The 19,310-nt window shown below is 41.3% G+C and overlaps 1 protein-coding gene across 1 annotated transcript; it reads left to right on the forward strand.

The window, feature by feature from the left end:
* The first annotated feature begins 100 nt into the window (after positions 1-100).
* LOC143523449 (serine/threonine-protein phosphatase PP1-beta catalytic subunit-like) lies at positions 101-7,083 on the forward strand. The gene is made up of 8 exons (XM_077017913.1): positions 101-248; positions 1,867-1,998; positions 2,331-2,561; positions 2,891-2,995; positions 3,952-4,023; positions 4,512-4,663; positions 5,046-5,180; positions 5,269-7,083. The coding sequence occupies exons 1-8, from the start codon at positions 197-199 to the stop codon at positions 5,371-5,373; spliced, it is 984 nt and encodes a 327-aa protein (XP_076874028.1). The 5' UTR covers positions 101-196; the 3' UTR covers positions 5,374-7,083.
* Positions 7,084-19,310: the final 12,227 nt, after the last annotated feature.

Here is a 19,310-nt window from a genome sequence, read left to right on the forward strand (position 1 = left end):
TATTTTTCTAATTTTCTAGACTGTTGTAAAGTACATTGTTATTATTGTGTTTATCCAAAATCAACTGTATATGACTGTAAATTTTGCTCAGCAATTAAAATCTGAATGACGTTCAGTGGCTCGCATCGTTTGTGGTGTGCGCCCTCTATGGGGGGCCTGAAGAATTGAGCATCAGCGAATTTGCGTTTTTAAGAAAATGGCGGAAGGGGAACTCAATGTTGACAGTCTCATCTCAAGACTACTAGAAGGTAGCTAGTTTCTCCGTTACTTTGTTTATAAGTATTTCACACCTGGATGTCTCTCATATATATATGATCACCGCTAACGCGTCTGGCAGCGCATTTTTATTACTCTTATTGATCTATCGTAACGTTCCCAGCTTGTCCGCGTAAGTAGGAGCTGTGTGGGCATAACAGGAGTGACGTCGTACGACAGGATAGCTAACGTGTAGTTAATATCGAGCTAATTGGCTTTAGTTGAGAGACAAATGCCTGTAATCACTCATAGTTTCTTCAGACAGTCGGCGGTTAACTAGCTACGAGTTATAAAACAGCTATATTGAAAGGTTGGTGCGCAGGCCATGGTTTAAAATGGTAGCTGTGGTCACTGGCCAGTCTTCTGGGCTAGCTAGCTAACATGGGGACATAGCTGAGATATCCGAGCTGACTGCTGTACTATGGGTTACGGCTGGCTGACTGGTTTAAACCGTTAAATTCGACCGTGTAGTAGCTGTTAACGTTAATGTTTGTGAAATTTGTTAGGTTCATGCCAGACTGCATTCGCTTTATCGCTCACTGTGCGACAGCAAACGCTGACCAACATAATGCCTACCTAGTTAGGTGAGCTCTCCTATCTGCATAAACTTCCAAAAATCGTCTTGGGGAAACTTATGAACACATGTCTGTGTTAATCCACATTTTTGATCACTTTTCAAAATAAGAAAATGATGGGAAATATTTTTTAAATTTTGGGTTGTTTTACTCGTACACAGAATGGCTGGTATGTCCAGAGTTTAACTACATTAAAGAACGGGACTGCCAAGTGGTGAAACACAGGACACAAACATAGACCTACTCTGTTGCACTCCACATTGGGGAGTTCATGAAATCTGTTAACACGACCAGCTGGGCTGGGTATGAACGTAGTCATAAGGGAGGGAAGTATGGATCTGTTTGTGAAGTAGTAGCTAGTTCTTTTGTTATGAACTAGCTACTTTAGGGGTTTGCTATGAGTGAAAGGAGTGACCTATGTGAAATGCTAATGGGTTGACACAGGATATTTGACATCTCATCCTGTGTATTATTTATGAATATGATACTATGTGTTGTAATTGTGATATGTCTTGATATGCATTGGTGCAATATCCTTGTTGCCTGGTCTGGATCATCTAATATTGGTCAGGGTGCTCATAGTGGACAGTTAGAAGGTTAGAGGGCTTAATTGCATTTTGCAGCCTTCTTTCAAATTCTGAAAAGATCACTGAAAATGCCAGTATTAACATGTTCTATATTGTGCATCCATATTTTGCAGCCTTTAGGCTTTACTAGAGGCATATAAATGTAGTAGTTTAATTAGAACATTGGGAGAAATGCCATTTTTCAAAAATTCATGCTTGGATTTGTTAGTGGTGGTACATAAAGTCTGACTTGCTGAACTATGTCTAACAATAGCAAGCCAGACTACATGTTTTTTCATTAAGTTGCGCTCTGTGCACAGAAATGGTTTCAGAAAATTTGCCTACATCTATCTGTGGACATGAGCTGTCGCTGTCTTGTGTAGGCAGTGAGTCGTGGTCCGAGCATAACTGTGTGGTCTAGACCCTGGCGGGTTTACTCGTGTAAGGCTGAATGACTTTCTTTAATCCAGTGCGAGGATGCAGGCCAGGGAAGATAGTCCAGATGACGGAGGCGGAGGTGCGTGGGCTGTGTATCAAGTCTCGGGAGATCTTCCTCAGTCAGCCCATCCTCCTGGAGCTTGAGGCCCCTCTCAAGATCTGCGGTCAGTACAAAAAAAGAGAGCTTTGTATCTTTAATATGTACTCCCTCCCATGTTTCAATATCTCTTTCTTTTCCTCTTCATTCTAATCACGTAATGTATTGCCTTTAATGACACATTGGCTCCAAAGAAATTGCAAACAAATTACTTAGCGCCCTATTCACTTATCTAACCGTTCAAACTGCTGTTGCCAAAGCGTAATAATTGCATTTACTTATAAATATATCATACTAAAACCCTTAAACTCAGTTAGAGGCTTGTGCTGTAGTATCTGCTGGGTGTGACTTAGCGATTCATTGCACCCCTATTATAGTGCCTTGTCCTTCTTCCCCTAGGCGATATCCATGGCCAGTACACGGACCTGCTGCGGCTCTTTGAGTATGGAGGCTTCCCTCCAGAGGCCAACTACCTCTTCCTAGGAGACTACGTGGACCGAGGGAAGCAGTCTCTAGAAACCATCTGCCTCCTGTTGGCCTACAAAATCAAATACCCAGAGAATTTTTTCCTGCTGCGTGGCAACCATGAGTGCGCCTCCATCAACCGCATATACGGCTTCTACGACGAGTGTGAGTAACTTGTAGAAACTTATGGGCATAGACAGAAGTTGTTTATCTAGTGGTCACTGCAGTTTAGATTTGGTTATATTTCCAGCAAGCTATATTTTGGCAATTTATGAGATAACTGACAGCTGAAATCAGCTTTGACAATACTAAAAGCTCCAGTATTGAGTAAAACTGAGTTGGCATGTCATTTTTTCCCTCACTGCTTTAATGACTGTCTCTCAGTAGTTTGCGGAACTCTCTAGAGGCATAAGTTCACATAGGAGTATTTCACTCAGCTTTTTACAATAAGTAGGCATTTCGCTGACCTGCTTTTTCTCTTCTGGGTTCCTCAGGCAAACGTAGGTTTAACATCAAGTTATGGAAAACCTTCACCGACTGCTTCAACTGTCTGCCTATTGCTGCCATTATTGACGAGAAGATTTTCTGCTGTCATGGAGGTTTGTAGCATTAGGCATTACATCATTGTCTCCTCTAGCTCCATTCCCCTGGTGGAATTACAAATCTGTAATACTAAACTAGGATATCCAGTCTGATGCTTGTTTTCTACACGCTGATATCCATAAAGAATTTATATTCTTTTGAAGCTCTTGTGCACATCAGGAATTTAACTTAAAAGCAGTCATTTGTGGAACGGAAAAGTATGTAAATTCAAAAAATGTTTCTAAAAGTCTCAGGATGATTGTGATTAAGTCCACTTCAGAGGACAAAAATAACAGTTACACACCACAATATAGTTAGCGACCCGTAGAGAGAGCAGTAGATCAACATAACATTTTTTTCTCAAAGGGCAATCACAAAAAGGTTTGCAGTGTCTTTGTAAGAAAAGCTAATATCCCAGCCATTGTAATAAACAACTAAATGAGACAATTCAACAAAAATTTGTGTTTATTTACAGATTTCATTAACAAGTTGGCTTTAAATAACCACACAGGCTAGCATGTAACAAACTCTTATATTTAGATTTTCACATTCTCTGCTTACTTTTGTCCTTTAAATATAGTTATATATTAAAATCACATGAAGAAACTTGTTTGTAAAAAAACATTTATTTCTATAGCATATTATGTTTAGTAAAATTTTTTATAATCATAATTCCTACCATTACACTGGCATTCTCTTGCATTTTTTTAAATAAACAATAAATAATAGAAATCCTGTCAAATTAGCTTTATATTTAATTCAGAACAGTTAACCATGGCATTAAAAGGGTCTAATAAACGGCTGATAAATGCGGACCAATCCTAGAGTGCAGCAACCACTATGATACACTGTTACTGTCACTTTCAGGATTGGTTCTAGCAGCAATGTTGGTTACACCTCAGTGTTTCACCATTCCTGTCCCTATTGCCGTTAGTGTAACATCTCATCTGTTGGTTCTTCTCTCGGTCTGTAGGTCTCTCTCCTGATCTTCAGTCTATGGAGCAAATCCGCCGTATCATGCGGCCTACTGATGTCCCTGACACAGGTACAAAACCCACAAACAAAATAAAAATAGTAATACAGTCCCTGACATAAGTTCTGTCACTTATCCATGTTGTGGAAACAAAACCTGACTTTAAATTCATCGATTGGTTTTAGAAATGACTCATATGAAAGCTGAAACCCTCCCAAATGAGATTTAATTTACGAAAATAAATTTGCTTTACTGCAGAAATATTGATCATTTAATGAACACAGAAAGGTCAGAACCAATCGATGAATTTGAAGTCAGGTTATAAGCTTTTTTTTCCACAATATGGATAAGCAACAGAACTTATGTAAGGGACTGTAGTAAAAAAAAAAAAAAAAGTAATAAATGGTTGCACTGGTATGGTTATGCTTGTATTCAGCTAGTTTTCTGTGTGAAGTGAGGACCTTCTGTGTAATGTGGAGTAACCGATGCCTGAAGGAACAGAAATATGTGATGTATGCCAACATTGGCACAGTTGATCAAAAAGACCTTTGTGTTGTCAGGCTTGCTGTGTGACCTGCTGTGGTCAGATCCTGACAAAGACGTGCAGGGCTGGGGTGAGAATGACAGAGGCGTGTCCTTCACTTTTGGGGCTGATGTGGTCAGCAAGTTTCTTAACCGCCATGACCTGGACCTCATCTGCAGGGCTCATCAGGTACTTGAACTATGGATGTCCCTTTAACCAAATCTGCTCCTACGCATTAGTGGTTGAAATGTTCATGAATTATCTGACCTATTATTGTCAAATCAAGCATACTCTGTATACATGGTCAAATTATTTTTCGTGTGTTTCTACCTTTTCTGCATTAACATCATTCATATTTAAGATCATTCATATTTACATATTTACAGCATATAATTTTACCCAAGCCAGCACAATAATATGAAGGCTTGTTTTTGTTAATGTGTTGACCTCATGTTATATCTCACATCCCCACATTTGCCTCCAGAGCCCCATTGTGAGAGCTGCCTATTCAGTCTAATGGATGACACATGAAAAACCTTACGCCATGTTTTACAAGCACCGATCTTTGCAGGTGGTGGAAGATGGGTACGAGTTCTTTGCTAAACGTCAGCTGGTGACTCTGTTCTCGGCCCCTAACTACTGCGGGGAGTTTGACAACGCTGGTGGCATGATGAGTGTGGATGAATCACTCATGTGCTCCTTTCAGGTGAGCAAAAGCTCTCTGCGTTCATAGTAAAAGTACTCGCAGTCTTCTCTGTGAGCGATGTGTACCATGTAAACCTCCTGTTGTCCAGATCCTGAAGCCGTCAGAGAAAAAGGCAAAGTATCAGTATGGTGGTGTGAACTCGGGACGCCCCGTCACCCCACCACGCACTGCACAGGCCCCTAAGAAGAGGTGAATTTACAGGGTTCACTACAGCTCAGCAGAGTTCCCCTTCCTCCTGCTCTATCCTCGTTAAAGACAACTCACCTTTCCTGCATCATCTACGGCAAGGCCCCACACCCCTCAGCCACCACTTCCCTTGTGTATATACTGCTGTTTTGCTATAACTAATGTTGATTTCTTTGCTTGTTGGTATTTGTATTAACTGATTATATGAAAACAACTGTGGTTATCCATTACAGTGAAACACATTGGTTTTCCCGCACTATATTACAGGGTACTGCAATGTCAAACAAACTGATAGTGTATATGTGTAAACGCTAGCAAAATGAGTGCATTGGATACAGAGATGAACATGTTTCAGGACTTTTTGCATATAAACCACATCTTCCAAACCATTATTGTGCCAATGCCCAGCCCAAACCTTTACTCAGATGTCCTGCATCTGGGTTGTAGACATGGCTTTGGAAGATGAGTATAACATTTCTAGAAAACTCATGCTGGGATATCCTGTGAGACACAAGAATGTAACTTTTATTGAGACCACAAGAAATTTGTCACATGTCTTCACAGGTGTAAAAATGCATACATGTTTTTTATCAATGAACAATCAACAAGAAAAAAATAAATGGCAAAAAATCCTAAATAATTTTGATTCATAGTGTTTGCACTTGTAACTTGTATTTTACCAGTTATTGAACCCAAGGTTTTTTCAACCAATAAGAAAACACTACCATTTCCAAGGACTAAGTGTAAGAGGACAGTTTTGTTTAACTGTGTGCCAGTGTTTGATATAGACAAGTATTTAAAAGTATTTAAAAAGGCAGAGGAACATAAGGAGAAGGAATGATCTCCCTTGATCCTGTAGCTTTGGACCCACATTTCACTAGTGCATGAACAACTTGTAGGTAAAAGCTCATATAGTCTTGAGTATTTACAGCATTATCCTCATACACAAGCCATACTGAAGGCTTTCTGGTGAAATGCTACATACCATGTACATTGCTAAAAGGTAAGACATATTCATATTTATGCTGTTATAGAAGTGCCATAACTTTCCTCACACACGCAGCAAATATTTTGAATAATTACTAATCAGTCATTTCTGGAGTAGTCATGTGAGGTGGCATACAGTGAACAATGGAGTCCGTGTTTGCATCTCGACATTTCTGGGATGATATTTTACTTCAACTCTAGAAATACAGTATGTGTATGTCTCACAGGTCGGCTTTAGGTGTGCTCGTATTTGAATTACGTTTGCACTTCCCAAATGTAAAGTGCAAATGTATGAGCTTTTTTGTCCTTGGCTCATGTGTCTCCTCTGATCACTTTATTAGCACAGATGAAGACGGTAGTAGAAGCCTTGTGTGCAGCAACAATGCCTTACACTGCTACTCAGTACTGCTACCAGGTGATCTCCAATTATTTTGCTTGTATTTCCAATAACAAATAGATGTGCAAGTTCATTTATTTTCTGCCCTCTGAATGGTGAATAACTCTGCAAATGGTGTGCCGTTATATAATGCTCTGGTGAGGGTGAAGTTTTTTTTTTTTTTCAGGATTTTTACATTCTTGTTAGAACATTCAATAATTTGTCTTGCAATATGATTAACCTTTTTTGACCTGTTACCAAAAGTCAGGAAATATTTGTGTTTTCATATCACTTTTAAGATTTGTACGTTTGTTTAAAACTCTTTGAATGGAATAAATGGACTAGTGACACTAATCCTGTACTCTGAAATTAAGTTGGAGTTTATTAAACTGGTGTAGATGTGTAGTGATGATCATGTCAACATCTTGTCTCAACTCCCAGTGATGACTTAGCCCACTTTCAAAGAGAGTGCTTGATAAATGGCATTCTGCACCAAGAATTCAATTCAATCTATAAAAATTCCACTGAATTTGTTGAGACATTTTTTCAAATGTGTATCAACAGATACATGGCAATTTAGCATTAGTCTGAAGTAACAGTGCAGTGTATGCCTAAGCAAGTCATGATCACATGTTGGAACTATATGAACAGCATATACAAGCCTTGTATAACCACATTCAGGTATACTTTTGGTCAATCAATGAAAAAGGAAAAAAAGATCATTTATAGACTGGGCTTTATTTTACTTACTGAAAGTAATGTCTTGAAAGGATACATCTGTCACCACTTGAATGAGAGCAACAGTGTAATATTTAATGGAAGCATATTTCCTATAACATACACCAGCTGACAGTTGACTGGAATATTTAGGAGCGAGGAAATTTCATGACTGGATTGTTGCACAGGTGGCATCCTATCACAAATCCAAACTGGAATTCATTATTGCCAAAAGTATTCGCTCACATTCCTTGACTCACATATAAGCTTAAGTGACTTCCCATTCCTAATCCATAGGGTTCAATATGATGTTGGTCCAACCTTTGCAGCTAGAACAGCTTAAACTCTTCTGGGAAGGCTGTCCACAAGGTTTAGGAGTGTGTTTATGGGAATGTTTGACCATTCCTTCAGATGTGCATTTGTGAGGTCACATACTGATGTTGGACGAGAAGGCCTGGCTCTCAGTCTCTGCTCTAATTCATCCCAAAGGTGTTCTATTGGGTTGAGGTCAGGACTTTGTGCAGGCCAGTCAAGTTCATCCACACCAGACTCTACCATCCATGTGTTTATGAACCATGCTTTGTGCACTGGTGCACTGTCATGTTGGAAGAGGAAGGGGCCAGCTCCAAACTGTTCCCACAAAGTTGGGAGCATGGAATTGTACAAAATGTTTTGGTATACTGAAGCATTCAGAGTTCTTTTCACTGGAACTAAGGGGCCAAGCTCAGTTCCTGAAAAACAACCCCACACCATAACTCCCCCTCCACCAAACTTTACACTTGGCACTATGCAGTCAAACCATTCTCCTGGCAACTGCCAAACCCAGCCTTGTCCATCAGATTGCCAGATGGAGAAGGGTGATTCGTCACTCCAGAGAATGCGCCTTCACCTCTCTAGAGTCCAGTGGTGGCGTGCTTTACACCAGCTGACAGTTGACTGTGGAATATTTAGGAGCGAGGAAATTTCATGACTGGATTGTTGCACAGGTGGCATCCTATCACAAATCCAAACTGGAATTCATTAAGCTCCTGAGAGCAACCCATTCTTTCACAAATGTTTGTAAAAACAGTCTTCATGCCTAGGTGCATAATTTTATACACCTCTGGCCATAGAAGTGATTGGAACACCCGATTCTGATAATTTGGATGGGGGAGCGAATACTTTTGGCAATATAGTGTACAGTAAATCAAAACACGTAGAACACATAAAAGGGATTTGACAGCACCATTTTGCAGTTAGATCAGTGAAATTACATTCAATCCACACACAATAATTGTCACAATAATCCAGAATATTGTAAAAATAATCCAGAATATAGCAAATGTGACAAAAAGTTCAAAAATATAAATCACAGACCTTATGACTATTCTTTCACAAGTTCATTAACTGTTATTAAATATGGAAAATGATGTTTTCACATGTAGTGACTAGTCACAAGCCACTAAGATTCCACAAGCTTGAGGCTGACGACTCCTTAGAGGAAAGGGCCTGCAAAACAGGCACCCTGTTAAGATAGTACTGATGATTCTGCAGTGTTGCTTCAGATCTGCACTGTACTGGTACTTGTTCACATGCATGTCTGTCAGTGTTCCTGAGAGTGAAATGAAAAGGGTGGACAGAAAGAAAAAAGTTAGCGGCACAGAAATGAACTATTGGCATCAAAGGCAGGGTTTGGGAGGGGCAATGATGATAGTTATCACCAACAGCATGCAGAATTGCCTCAGGTGTGCAGGTGTCCAACTTTTTACAGCCTGGGCTTGCAAAGACATAGGCAGCTGAATGATCTGTCAGGATAAATGGAGGGAATTAACGCTTCCATCCCATCAGTTCACAAGGACTCTCTCCAAATGTACATTACTGTATCACGTACCTTATTCCCAGCTCCCCCTACTCGGATCACATCGCTTGGACAGTTTTCGTTACAAGTTTATTGCTGTGTGAGCGTGTGGTGGTGATGATCTGTTTCCCTTCTGGAGTTGGAACCCGAATGCTCCCAAGCTCAACATTCCCCACAAGATTCTGCCCAAAGTGGCACCTGCACCCATCTAGAATGATAAATAAGGGAAGAAAACTTCCATTTTATGTTGGAGATACTGATGCTTTTGAGAGTGGTTGATTTTCAGTGTCCTGACCTGGTGGTTGTATGCTAGGTTGTTGTTATGTTAATTGATTCATTCATCATTCTAACTTAAATTAATATTTCAATCAATCAATCAAATTTTATTTATATAGCGCTTTTTACAACAGTTGTTGTCACAAAGCAGCTTTACAAGTGCTGAGTCCTAGCCCCCAGTGAGCAAGCCAAAGGCGACAGTGGCAAGGAAAAACTCCCTAGTTTTTTGCGTGAGGAAGAAACCTTGAGAGGAACCAAGACTCAGGGGGGGAACCCATCCTCCTCTGGCCGACACCAGTCACCATGACAACAACAACAATTTAGACAGAAAGAAGAGAAAGAAAAGGAAAAATATGTAATAATGTCCATCATGGTGTAGGCATCCATGTGCAGGCGGGCAGCCATGTGGAGAAATGAAACAGGGAAAATTAGCTCTGTATGAGGACATATACAGGACAGGTGAAATTATAAACATTTCTGGAGTGTGGCAGCAACTCCGGCATTAAGTTAAATTATTGCAGCCTAGCTAAAAAAGGCAGAACCAGAAGGTAACATAGGCTTGGGGGCATTCTGAGACAATGGCATCCATCCACTGCACTGTCAACAAACTTGAGTGACCACAAGCAGTGACAGCACCAGCGCCCCAGTCTACCATAAAACCCTTCGCCTGTGAACCCCTGGATCTGTACCTTTATCTACAGGGGGATATTAATTATCAAACGCTAAACTAAATAAGTGTGTTTTCAACCTAGACTTAAAGATTGTGACTGTGTCAGATTATTCCAAAGCTGGGGGCCTTACAAGAAAAGGCTCTTCCCCCTGCTGTTACCTTATTAATTTGTGGAACTAATAAAAGACCAGCACCCTGTGATCTTAGTGGACGTGGGGGTTCATAATAGGAAATAAGTTCCTGAAGGTATTCAGGAGCAAGCCCGTGCAATGCTTTATAAGTTAATAAAAGAATTTTAAAGTCAATACGGAATTTAACTGGGAGCCAATGCAGGGCTGATAGGACTGGACTGATATGCTGAAATTTTCTAGTTCTGGTCAGAACCCTGGCTGCGGCATTTTGAACTATTTGAAGTTTATTTAAATTCCTATTTGAACATCCTGACAGTAGTGAGTTACAGTAGTCTAATCTGGAGCTAACAAAGGCGTGCACCAATTTTTCTGCATCATCCTGTGATAATGCGTTTCTTAACTTAGCAATGTTGAGGAGATGTAGAAAAGCTATCCTAGTAGTATTATCTATGTATTTATCAAATGATAGGTCAGAGTCGAGTATGACGCCTAGGTTTTTGGCTACTGTGCCAGGTGTAATGGGGTAGTCTGCGAGATTAAGCATTAGATCTGGAATTTTCTGTTTTGAGGCCTTAGGGCCCAGGAGGAGAACTTCTGTTTTGTCCTCATTAAGTTGGAGGAAGTTTAGAGACATCCAACATTTAATATCTCTTACACAGGCCTCAATTTTTCTTAAACTGAGTTTGTCATCAGGTTTGGCTGATATGTAAAGTTGAGTGTCATCTGCATAGCAGTGAAAATTGACACCATGTATTTCTCATGTTAAATACTGAAATGCAATTAAAATGCGATTATTTTTGATTAATTAATTATAAAGCTTCTAATTATTTCGATAATTTTTTTTTATCGCGTCCCACCCCTAGTTATAATCTCTGTCACTCTCCATATATCATTCCTTCTCTTACATATTGTAGTTTTATTGACATGACTGCCTCAAATATGATCCCATCCATCCATCCATCCATCCAGAACTAAGATTTGCCAAAGCAACATAAAATCTAAAGTTAAACTCTATGGAAGTCAAAATGAAAAAATATGAATATGAAAGTAAACAATATTAATAAAAGCAATTAAGTATTAAGTCAATAAATACATAATATCTTTATATATACATATATACACTCTAGGTATTTTGGAAGGTCAAGGATCACTATGCACGTATGGTAGATCTGTAAAAAAGCTTGCTGTTCCCTGACAGAAGACACCCCCTCCAAAGAAATCATCCAAACACACTAACACACACACACACACACACACACACACACACACACACACACACACACACACACACACACACACACACACACACACTCATGCATCTCCACCCAAGTTTATCTAGTCTAACCTTACCTCTCACTCAACAGCATAGGCGGAGCCAAAGCAGGGGCCGGGGTGGCACTGGACCCCCCTGAATTCTGATTGGCCACCCCAAGTGCCCCCCCAGATGACTGGCACGATGGAGAAATTTTTTCAAACGAACGTGTTGTGCCAAATTCCGAGTCCCCTCGTTTGCACACACATAAAGACGCTAGAGATGATATTCCGGAGTTACAGTGATTATAACTTAGTTCATTGAGCACTCTAGTTTAGTCCTAACTAGATATTTAGACATAATACTGCTGTAATACTGCAAAGTCGTGGTCAGAGGTGAACTTCGGTATAGCCAGTGTGTATTTTATTAAAAATAATTAACACCCTTGAGCCAGTGTGGCTTTGGACATAGATAATGCAGTTTGCTGTGATGGATAATTAAAACCTAGCTCTTATTTATGTTTAGAAACATAAATCGACAATATAATCTGTAGCGTCTTTATGCGGATAAACGAGGGTTGTCGGAATGCCCCACAACACCGGCTGAAAGCAAAAAGTGTCGCATGTGAAATGCTACAGGCACCGTTCAGAAACTGATAAGGGGTGAGTTTCCCAAAACGTTCTTAGTGCTAAGTAGGCTACTTCGTAACCTCGTACATTTCATACGAGGTTACGAAGTACTTAACGCTAAGAACGTTTTGGGAAACTCACCCCAGTTCAGTTAAATGTGTTCAGTTCAGTAGATATATGCAATAGGATTGTAAGATATGCCAGAAGTAGCACATCTGTGTTTTTACTTTTACATGTAGTACATTTTGCACATTGTTAAAAAACTGCACATTTCATACACAAATCTGATCTCCTTTGTGCTTAAGATGTACTTGATATGAAAAGTATATTTACAGATTTTGATTGCAATTGAATGCTTTTCGTAAATATACATTGTCATAGTCTATGGACCCCCTAAAATAGCTTTGGCCACCCTCTGGCCACCCCAAGGATAAAAGTCTAGCTCCGCCACTGCTCAACAGTCCTGATCAGAAACCTAATACTGCCTGTTCAATCATTAATGTGGCTAGACCCCGGGATACATTTGACTATGGCTGTTCTAGAGGGGTCGCTATATTCACTATAATCAGAGCTCATTTAAAGTGACCCTAAACATAACTGCTGTTTTGCAAGAATGCACAGAATAGGAGGGTTAGCAGGTCGCTCAGTCGATGTATCACTAAGTGGGACAAACCTATTTGACACATGAACTTCAACTGAATGGTGCTCAGCCTTATGGCTATGCCCATTCGCCCCGCTGTGAGGACTCTAATGCCAGAGCTGAGGGCTTGTTAACTATGGCTGTGGCAACTGGGCCTGCTACAACAGTGTTGCCAACTCCTCAGTAAGGAAAGTAGCTATTGGCTACTTGGCAAAGCTAGAAGTTGTTAAATTATGTCATCGCCTAATTTGCACAATATATGTTTTTTGAACACTCTAAATATGTTAGAACTACAAATGAGCTCTTTGAAATACGCAGTCACTTCTCAAAATAACTTCATGACTTTAATGCTTTATATACATTTTTTAAAAGTAAATTACTTAAATCAGTTTTTTGCCATGTTGTTAAATGTTAGCATAAGAGTAGCAGTTAGCAGGAACTGCTATTCTACGTCCAACCCTCCTCCCTTATCCGGGCTTGATGTTTAGCTTTTCACAAAGAGGCGCGCACCGTGGACCAGGTGAGTGACAGGCTACGTGGTGAATGAGGTGAGTGACAGATTGCATGAATTAAATGGGGTGATTTATCGTGTCACAGTGAAGACACATTTATATTTACATCCCGCTGTAAAGACGGCTGACAAATATCTCAGGGGGGGCAATTGTTGTGATGACATCCAAGGTGACCATTTCAGTGGGTAAATAAAAAACAGTGACTTAACCAATGAAAATATAATCATAAATATATATTTCATGTATAGACTGTACAGTATTTGTGCACCGATATCTCTTGTAAATATCATCTTGGTTAAAGCTCTTCAATGACTGAACAAATAACTGTAGTCAACAATAATTGTCATCTCTCAATTTGCCCTCACAAACAAAAAAAAATCTTTTGAATTTTTTAACGCTTGAATTTTTTCATTGTATTTTATTAACCATGAATAATAAAAGTGAAGACGAGTTCTTGAAAATTCAAGCATTCAATTCCAAAGCAACAAAATTCAGATGCATAATTTCAATGCAATTAACAAACCGCCCATGGACTCAAACATGATGAAATATTTCGGTCAAGTTGTACATCGATGTTTTTGAAGTGGTCTTCCGATGGCTCATGGAGGTTGCTACTATCGGAGTAATGTGTAGATATATCCAGAAAGGATGTGTAGATATATCCGACATTTTTAAGATTTTCAAAATGAATAAGTAACTCCTTTAGCAGTATGTCAACATAGTAGTGTTCACGCGAAAAATGGTTCTAAAACAGGAAGCAGCTATTAACAGCTATCCAGTATTAACATGTTCCCTCATCATCAGCATATGCTTATTTATCTACTGACTTATCTCATCTCTAAAAATGTGTACTTACTTGGTAACCAAAAACTCAAATGATTTACCGATTTCAGCTGTATGTCAACATACCTCTAGAAAAAGACTACCTTAACAGTTCCAGGCATGTCACTTCAACACAGAACAAAATGGATTAACACTTTCAACGGCAGTAGAAGTGTTGAACACAACATATAACACAATCTTCTATTGATCAGAAGAATTACCTTACTCCTGCATTACAACTTGTCTCCAATGTAGCATCAATATTTCAAAATCTCTCTATAAATAAACATAAATACTAAATTGTGGTGTGTGTGTGTGTGTGTGTGTGTGTGTGTGTATGTGTCTATATGTGTTTATAAAATAGTATTCTCACAGCATTTTATCTGTTTAATTAGTAGAACTTGTGCATGCGCAAGTTCTAACTCGACGCACAGCATTTTCTGCTGAAATATTTGTCATGCAGAAGTGAATATATAAATGTTTTGATGACAGTAAAATGTTGTTGTGCAATATAGATTAATTTCACAATTTGAACAAAAAACCCATTTTTTGCTGAGTGTGATTCAAACCAAAGGTTTCGTATTCCGTGTAATAAAACCGCGAATTGACCTTTGCAGTAGAATAGATTCACGGGTTGTATCTGTTGAACCGCTTCTTGAAGCTGTGTGAAAAGTTCTATAAAGATTATTATTTGCAATCTTCATGTTTCATATGTTCAGTATTGTGCTCTGTCCCAACAGTCAAACTGAGGACTGTGAAAATGTCATTTTTAAAAGATTCGCCAATCCTTTCTCAAATTTCAAAAAGAACTCACTTTTTAGCATCTGTGAAGTTGATGGATAATAAACAGGCAATACAACTGTATCATACTATTAACGAACTAAAACTTTCAGATGACCCCTTGTCCACAAGTGATATCTCTTGTGGTTTATAATTTTTTTGTTTATTTATTTAAAAAATATTTTATATTCTATATTTTAATATTGTCACATTGAGGACCCCGGCCCCTCCCTTTTTGGGCGTGTGTATACGTTGTCCACGTGCTTTGTCTGGGTCTGTGGATCTCCGTGGTTAGGGTTATGTAGTGTGATAATATGTCTCACCTGTGAATCGTCTCGTAATCACGTGGGGCTCATGTGGTTTGTCTATTTAATGTGCGCTCGCGCAGTGTCCTGTGCTCATCGTTGTCTAATGTCTACACATTGCCGTGTTGGTTTATGTTTAACGTGCGCTGTATTGCCCAATATTCGTTGTAAAATAAAAGTGACGTCAATCCTAAGGAGGATTCCGTGTCTCATCCATCGCCACGACCCCATCGTCACAAATATATTGTAATAACCTGTTATGGTCTACATTCAAACTGGTAAAAGTACTTTATCTTGATGCCATTTTTGTTGTAATTATTAACATAAAACCTCCAAAAAAAGAGCTCAACATTACTGAACCATCTTGGAAGGAAGTGCAAGAGGTGGTGAAGAAGGCCAGAACAGGATCTGCCCCTGGCCTAAGCTGTATACCCTACAAGGTGTATATAAAATGCCCAATGCTCCTGCGGAGGCTGTGGAAGCTGTTCCGGAGGATCTGGAGAAAGGGTACCATTCCATCATGCTGGAAGAAGGCAGAGGGCTGTTTTGTACCAAAGGAGGATAACTCCTCAACCATTGACCAATTCAGAACAATCTCACTACTAAGTGTAGAGGACAAAATCTTCTTTTCTGTACTGGCCAGGAGGATGACCTCATATATGACAGAGAATGGATATATCAACACCGCTATCCAGAAAGGTGGAATCCCAGGCTTCTCACGATGCCTGGAACATATTGGAGTTCTCAGCCAGATGATCCATGAAGCTAAAGCCAGTAAAGGCAACTTGACTGTTGTCTGGCTGGATTTGGCCAACGCCTATGGATCACTCCCTCATGCCCTCATCCATGTAGCATTAGTCCACTATCACATCCCCCAGCACATCAAGGGAATGATCACCAGCTACTTTGGAGGAATCCAGTTACGATTCAAGACAGCCCAATTTACAACGCAGTGGCAAAGTTTGGAAAAAGGAATCGTGACTGGTTGCACAATCTCCCCCATCCTCTTTGTCATGGGAATGAACCTCCTAATAACAGCTGCGGGAACGGAAGCCAGGGGTCCAAAGATGGAATCAGGCATCTGTCAACCCCCAATAAGAGGTTACATGGATGACCTTACAGCAGGAGTGGCCAACCCGCGGCTCCCCAGCCGGTCCGCGGGCTCACCTGCACAAACGGGGCGACACACTGCTACAATTTCGTGGTGCGCAGTTTGTTTACAAGCCTAGCGAGCCCCCCCCCCCCCCCCCCCCCCGCCCTTACATTGACGACCACGACCCATGTGGAGGCGAGGTGAGTGTTAACTTCTCTGGACCACATGGCAAAGTGGGCCAGGATGAAGTTTAAGCCAAAGAAATCCAGGAGCATGGTGATCAGGAATGGGAAGGTGACCAGCAGTTTCAAGCTGCATGTGCAAGAGGAAGTTATTCCATCGATAGAGGAGAATCCAAGTGCCTTTCAAGTGCCTCGGAAAGTGGTTTGATGACAAGCTTCACTTCAGTAAGCCTCTATATAAGATCAGGGCAGCTCCAACTTCCACTGTCATCTGTGGTTGAGGAATACAAAGTGGCAAAGTGCAGAGTCGTAATGACATACAGAGACTCTCAGGATGAACAAGTCAGACATGCTGGCATCACTGCAAGATCAGGATGCAAGTGGGCAGCTGACGCATTTGTTGCACAAGCTGAGAGCGCATTGAAACTTTGTGACGTCATTGGGGTGCCATGCATAGGAAGACAGGGCCAACAGTTCCAACAGTGGAGGAAGGCAGGAACTAGTGACAGAAGAGCCATGATTCAGGAGGAGGTACGGAATCTGGAGGAGGAAAGACGAAGGTCAAGGGCAGTGAAGCTAGCTTCACAACGAGCCTGGACCAAATGGGACCTGCCCATGAGGAAGATCACCTGGGCGGGCCTGTGGAGACTGGAGCCATTCCTCAGCATTCCTTCCTGCTGAGATCAGTGTATGACACACTCCCAACCCCAACGAACTTGCAAAGGTGGGGCCTGAGAGAGGACCCATTGTGCAGGCTTTGCCAAGAGAGAGGCACCATGGCACACATCCTCTCTGGGTGTAAAACAGCACTAACCCAAGGAAGGTACAGGTGGCGCCACGACAAGGTGCTCATGACACTGGCTAACACCTTAGAGCAGGAGAGGAAAAAGAAACATCAACCACTGCGGAAAACGACAGCAATCCAGTTTGTAAGGGAGGGGGGAAAGCCACCAACCACAGCAATTACAAGAACTAGTCTGCTACAAAAGGCCCAAGCATGGGAAATGAAGGTCGACCTTGGAGGAAGGCTGAAGTTCCCCCAGGTTGTTCAGACAACCCTTAGGCCGGATGTGGTACTTTTAAACCATGTGTCTGCGATGTTGTATCGCTGAGATATTAATAAAATTAATAGAAATACTTGGATGGCAGCCATCTTTGACGCACCGGTGCGTCAATAAACCACATTGCTCTGGACCACATGGCAACGTGGGCCAGGATGAAGTTTAAGCCAAAGAAATCCAGGAGCATGGTGATCAGGAATGGGAAGGTGACCAGCAGGTTCAAGCTGCATGTGCAAGAGGAAGTGATTCCATCGATAGAGGAGAATCCAATCAAATGCCTCGGAAAGTGGTTTGATGAATCACTGAAGGACAAGAACAGCATCGCCAGCACAGAAAAGCAGATGGAGGAATGGTTGAGAAGGATAGAGAAACCAGGGCTCCTGGGGAAGTTTAAAGCATGGCTCTATCAACACGGACTGTTACCAAGACTCATGTGGCTGCTGACTGTGTATGAAGTCCCAATGACGTGTGTGGAAGGAGTGGAGAGGAAGATCAATAAGTACCTCCGGAAGTGGTTGGGAATCCCTCCAAGCTTCACTTCAGTAAGCCTCTATATAAGATCAGGGCAGCTCCAACTTCCACTGTCATCTGTGGTTGAGGAATACAAAGTGGCAAAGTGCAGAGTCGTAATGACATACAGAGACTCTCAGGATGAACAAGCCAGACATGCTGGCATCACTGCAAGATCAGGATGCAAGTGAGCAGCTGACGCATTTGTTGCACAAGCTGAGAGCGCATTGAAACTTCGTGACGTCATTGGGGTGCCATGCATAGGAAGACAGGGCCAACAGTTCCAACAGTGGAGGAAGGCAGGAACTAGTGACAGAAGAGCCATGATTCAGGAGGAGGTATGGAATCTGGAAGAGGAAAGACGAAGGTCAAGGGCAGTGGAGCTAGCTTCACAACGAGCCTGGACCAAATGTGACCTCCAAGATCACCTGGGCGGACCTGTGGAGACTGGAGCCATTCCTCAGCATTCCTTCCTGCTGTGGTCGGAAGACACAAAAAAGATCATCCTCATTGAACTTACAGTACCATGGGAGGAGGGGTGTGAACAGGCCTCTGAAAGAAAGAGAGCCAAATACCAAGACCTTTTGCATGATTGCAGGGGGAAGGGATGGCAGGCATGGCTTTTCCCAGTGGAGGTCGGCTGTAGAGGATTCCCGGCGCAGTCAGTGTGGAAAATGCTTACAGCCATTGGAATGACAGGGAGGGAGAGAAAGGCAGCAGCTCGCAGAATGGGGGAGGCAACAGAAAGGGTTATGGAGTAGGAGAGAGGAGTTGGGCTGGAAGCCAGGAGGAGGAGATGGGCAGTGACTTGGCCACCACTGCCGGCCCGCCATCGGGAGGGTGTTGTGGATAAGGGTTGAAACTCCCAGTGAACGATGGGTACCACCTAATGACATCAAATCCTCTTGGCCAGGGCTACACTCTCGTAAAGCAAGTGAAGGAGAAGCATCGTCAGATGTATTTGCAATATTATTATTTTTTTTTTACCTCAATAAAAAATAAATAAATAAAACTAGACATGGATTTCCTGAAAGAAATACTATAGGGCTTGAAAAGGTGTGCCCTAGAGTGTAATGTGTGTAGAGGTTTGCATGTGTTAAGCTGTGTATGGTCATGTATGCTGTGTGTATGAAGGTGTGTAGTGTGTATAGTGTGATGTGCATG

The sequence above is a fragment of the Brachyhypopomus gauderio genome, chromosome 9 (genome assembly GCF_052324685.1).
Source record: "Brachyhypopomus gauderio isolate BG-103 chromosome 9, BGAUD_0.2, whole genome shotgun sequence".
Classification (NCBI taxonomy): Eukaryota; Metazoa; Chordata; class Actinopteri; order Gymnotiformes; family Hypopomidae; genus Brachyhypopomus; species Brachyhypopomus gauderio.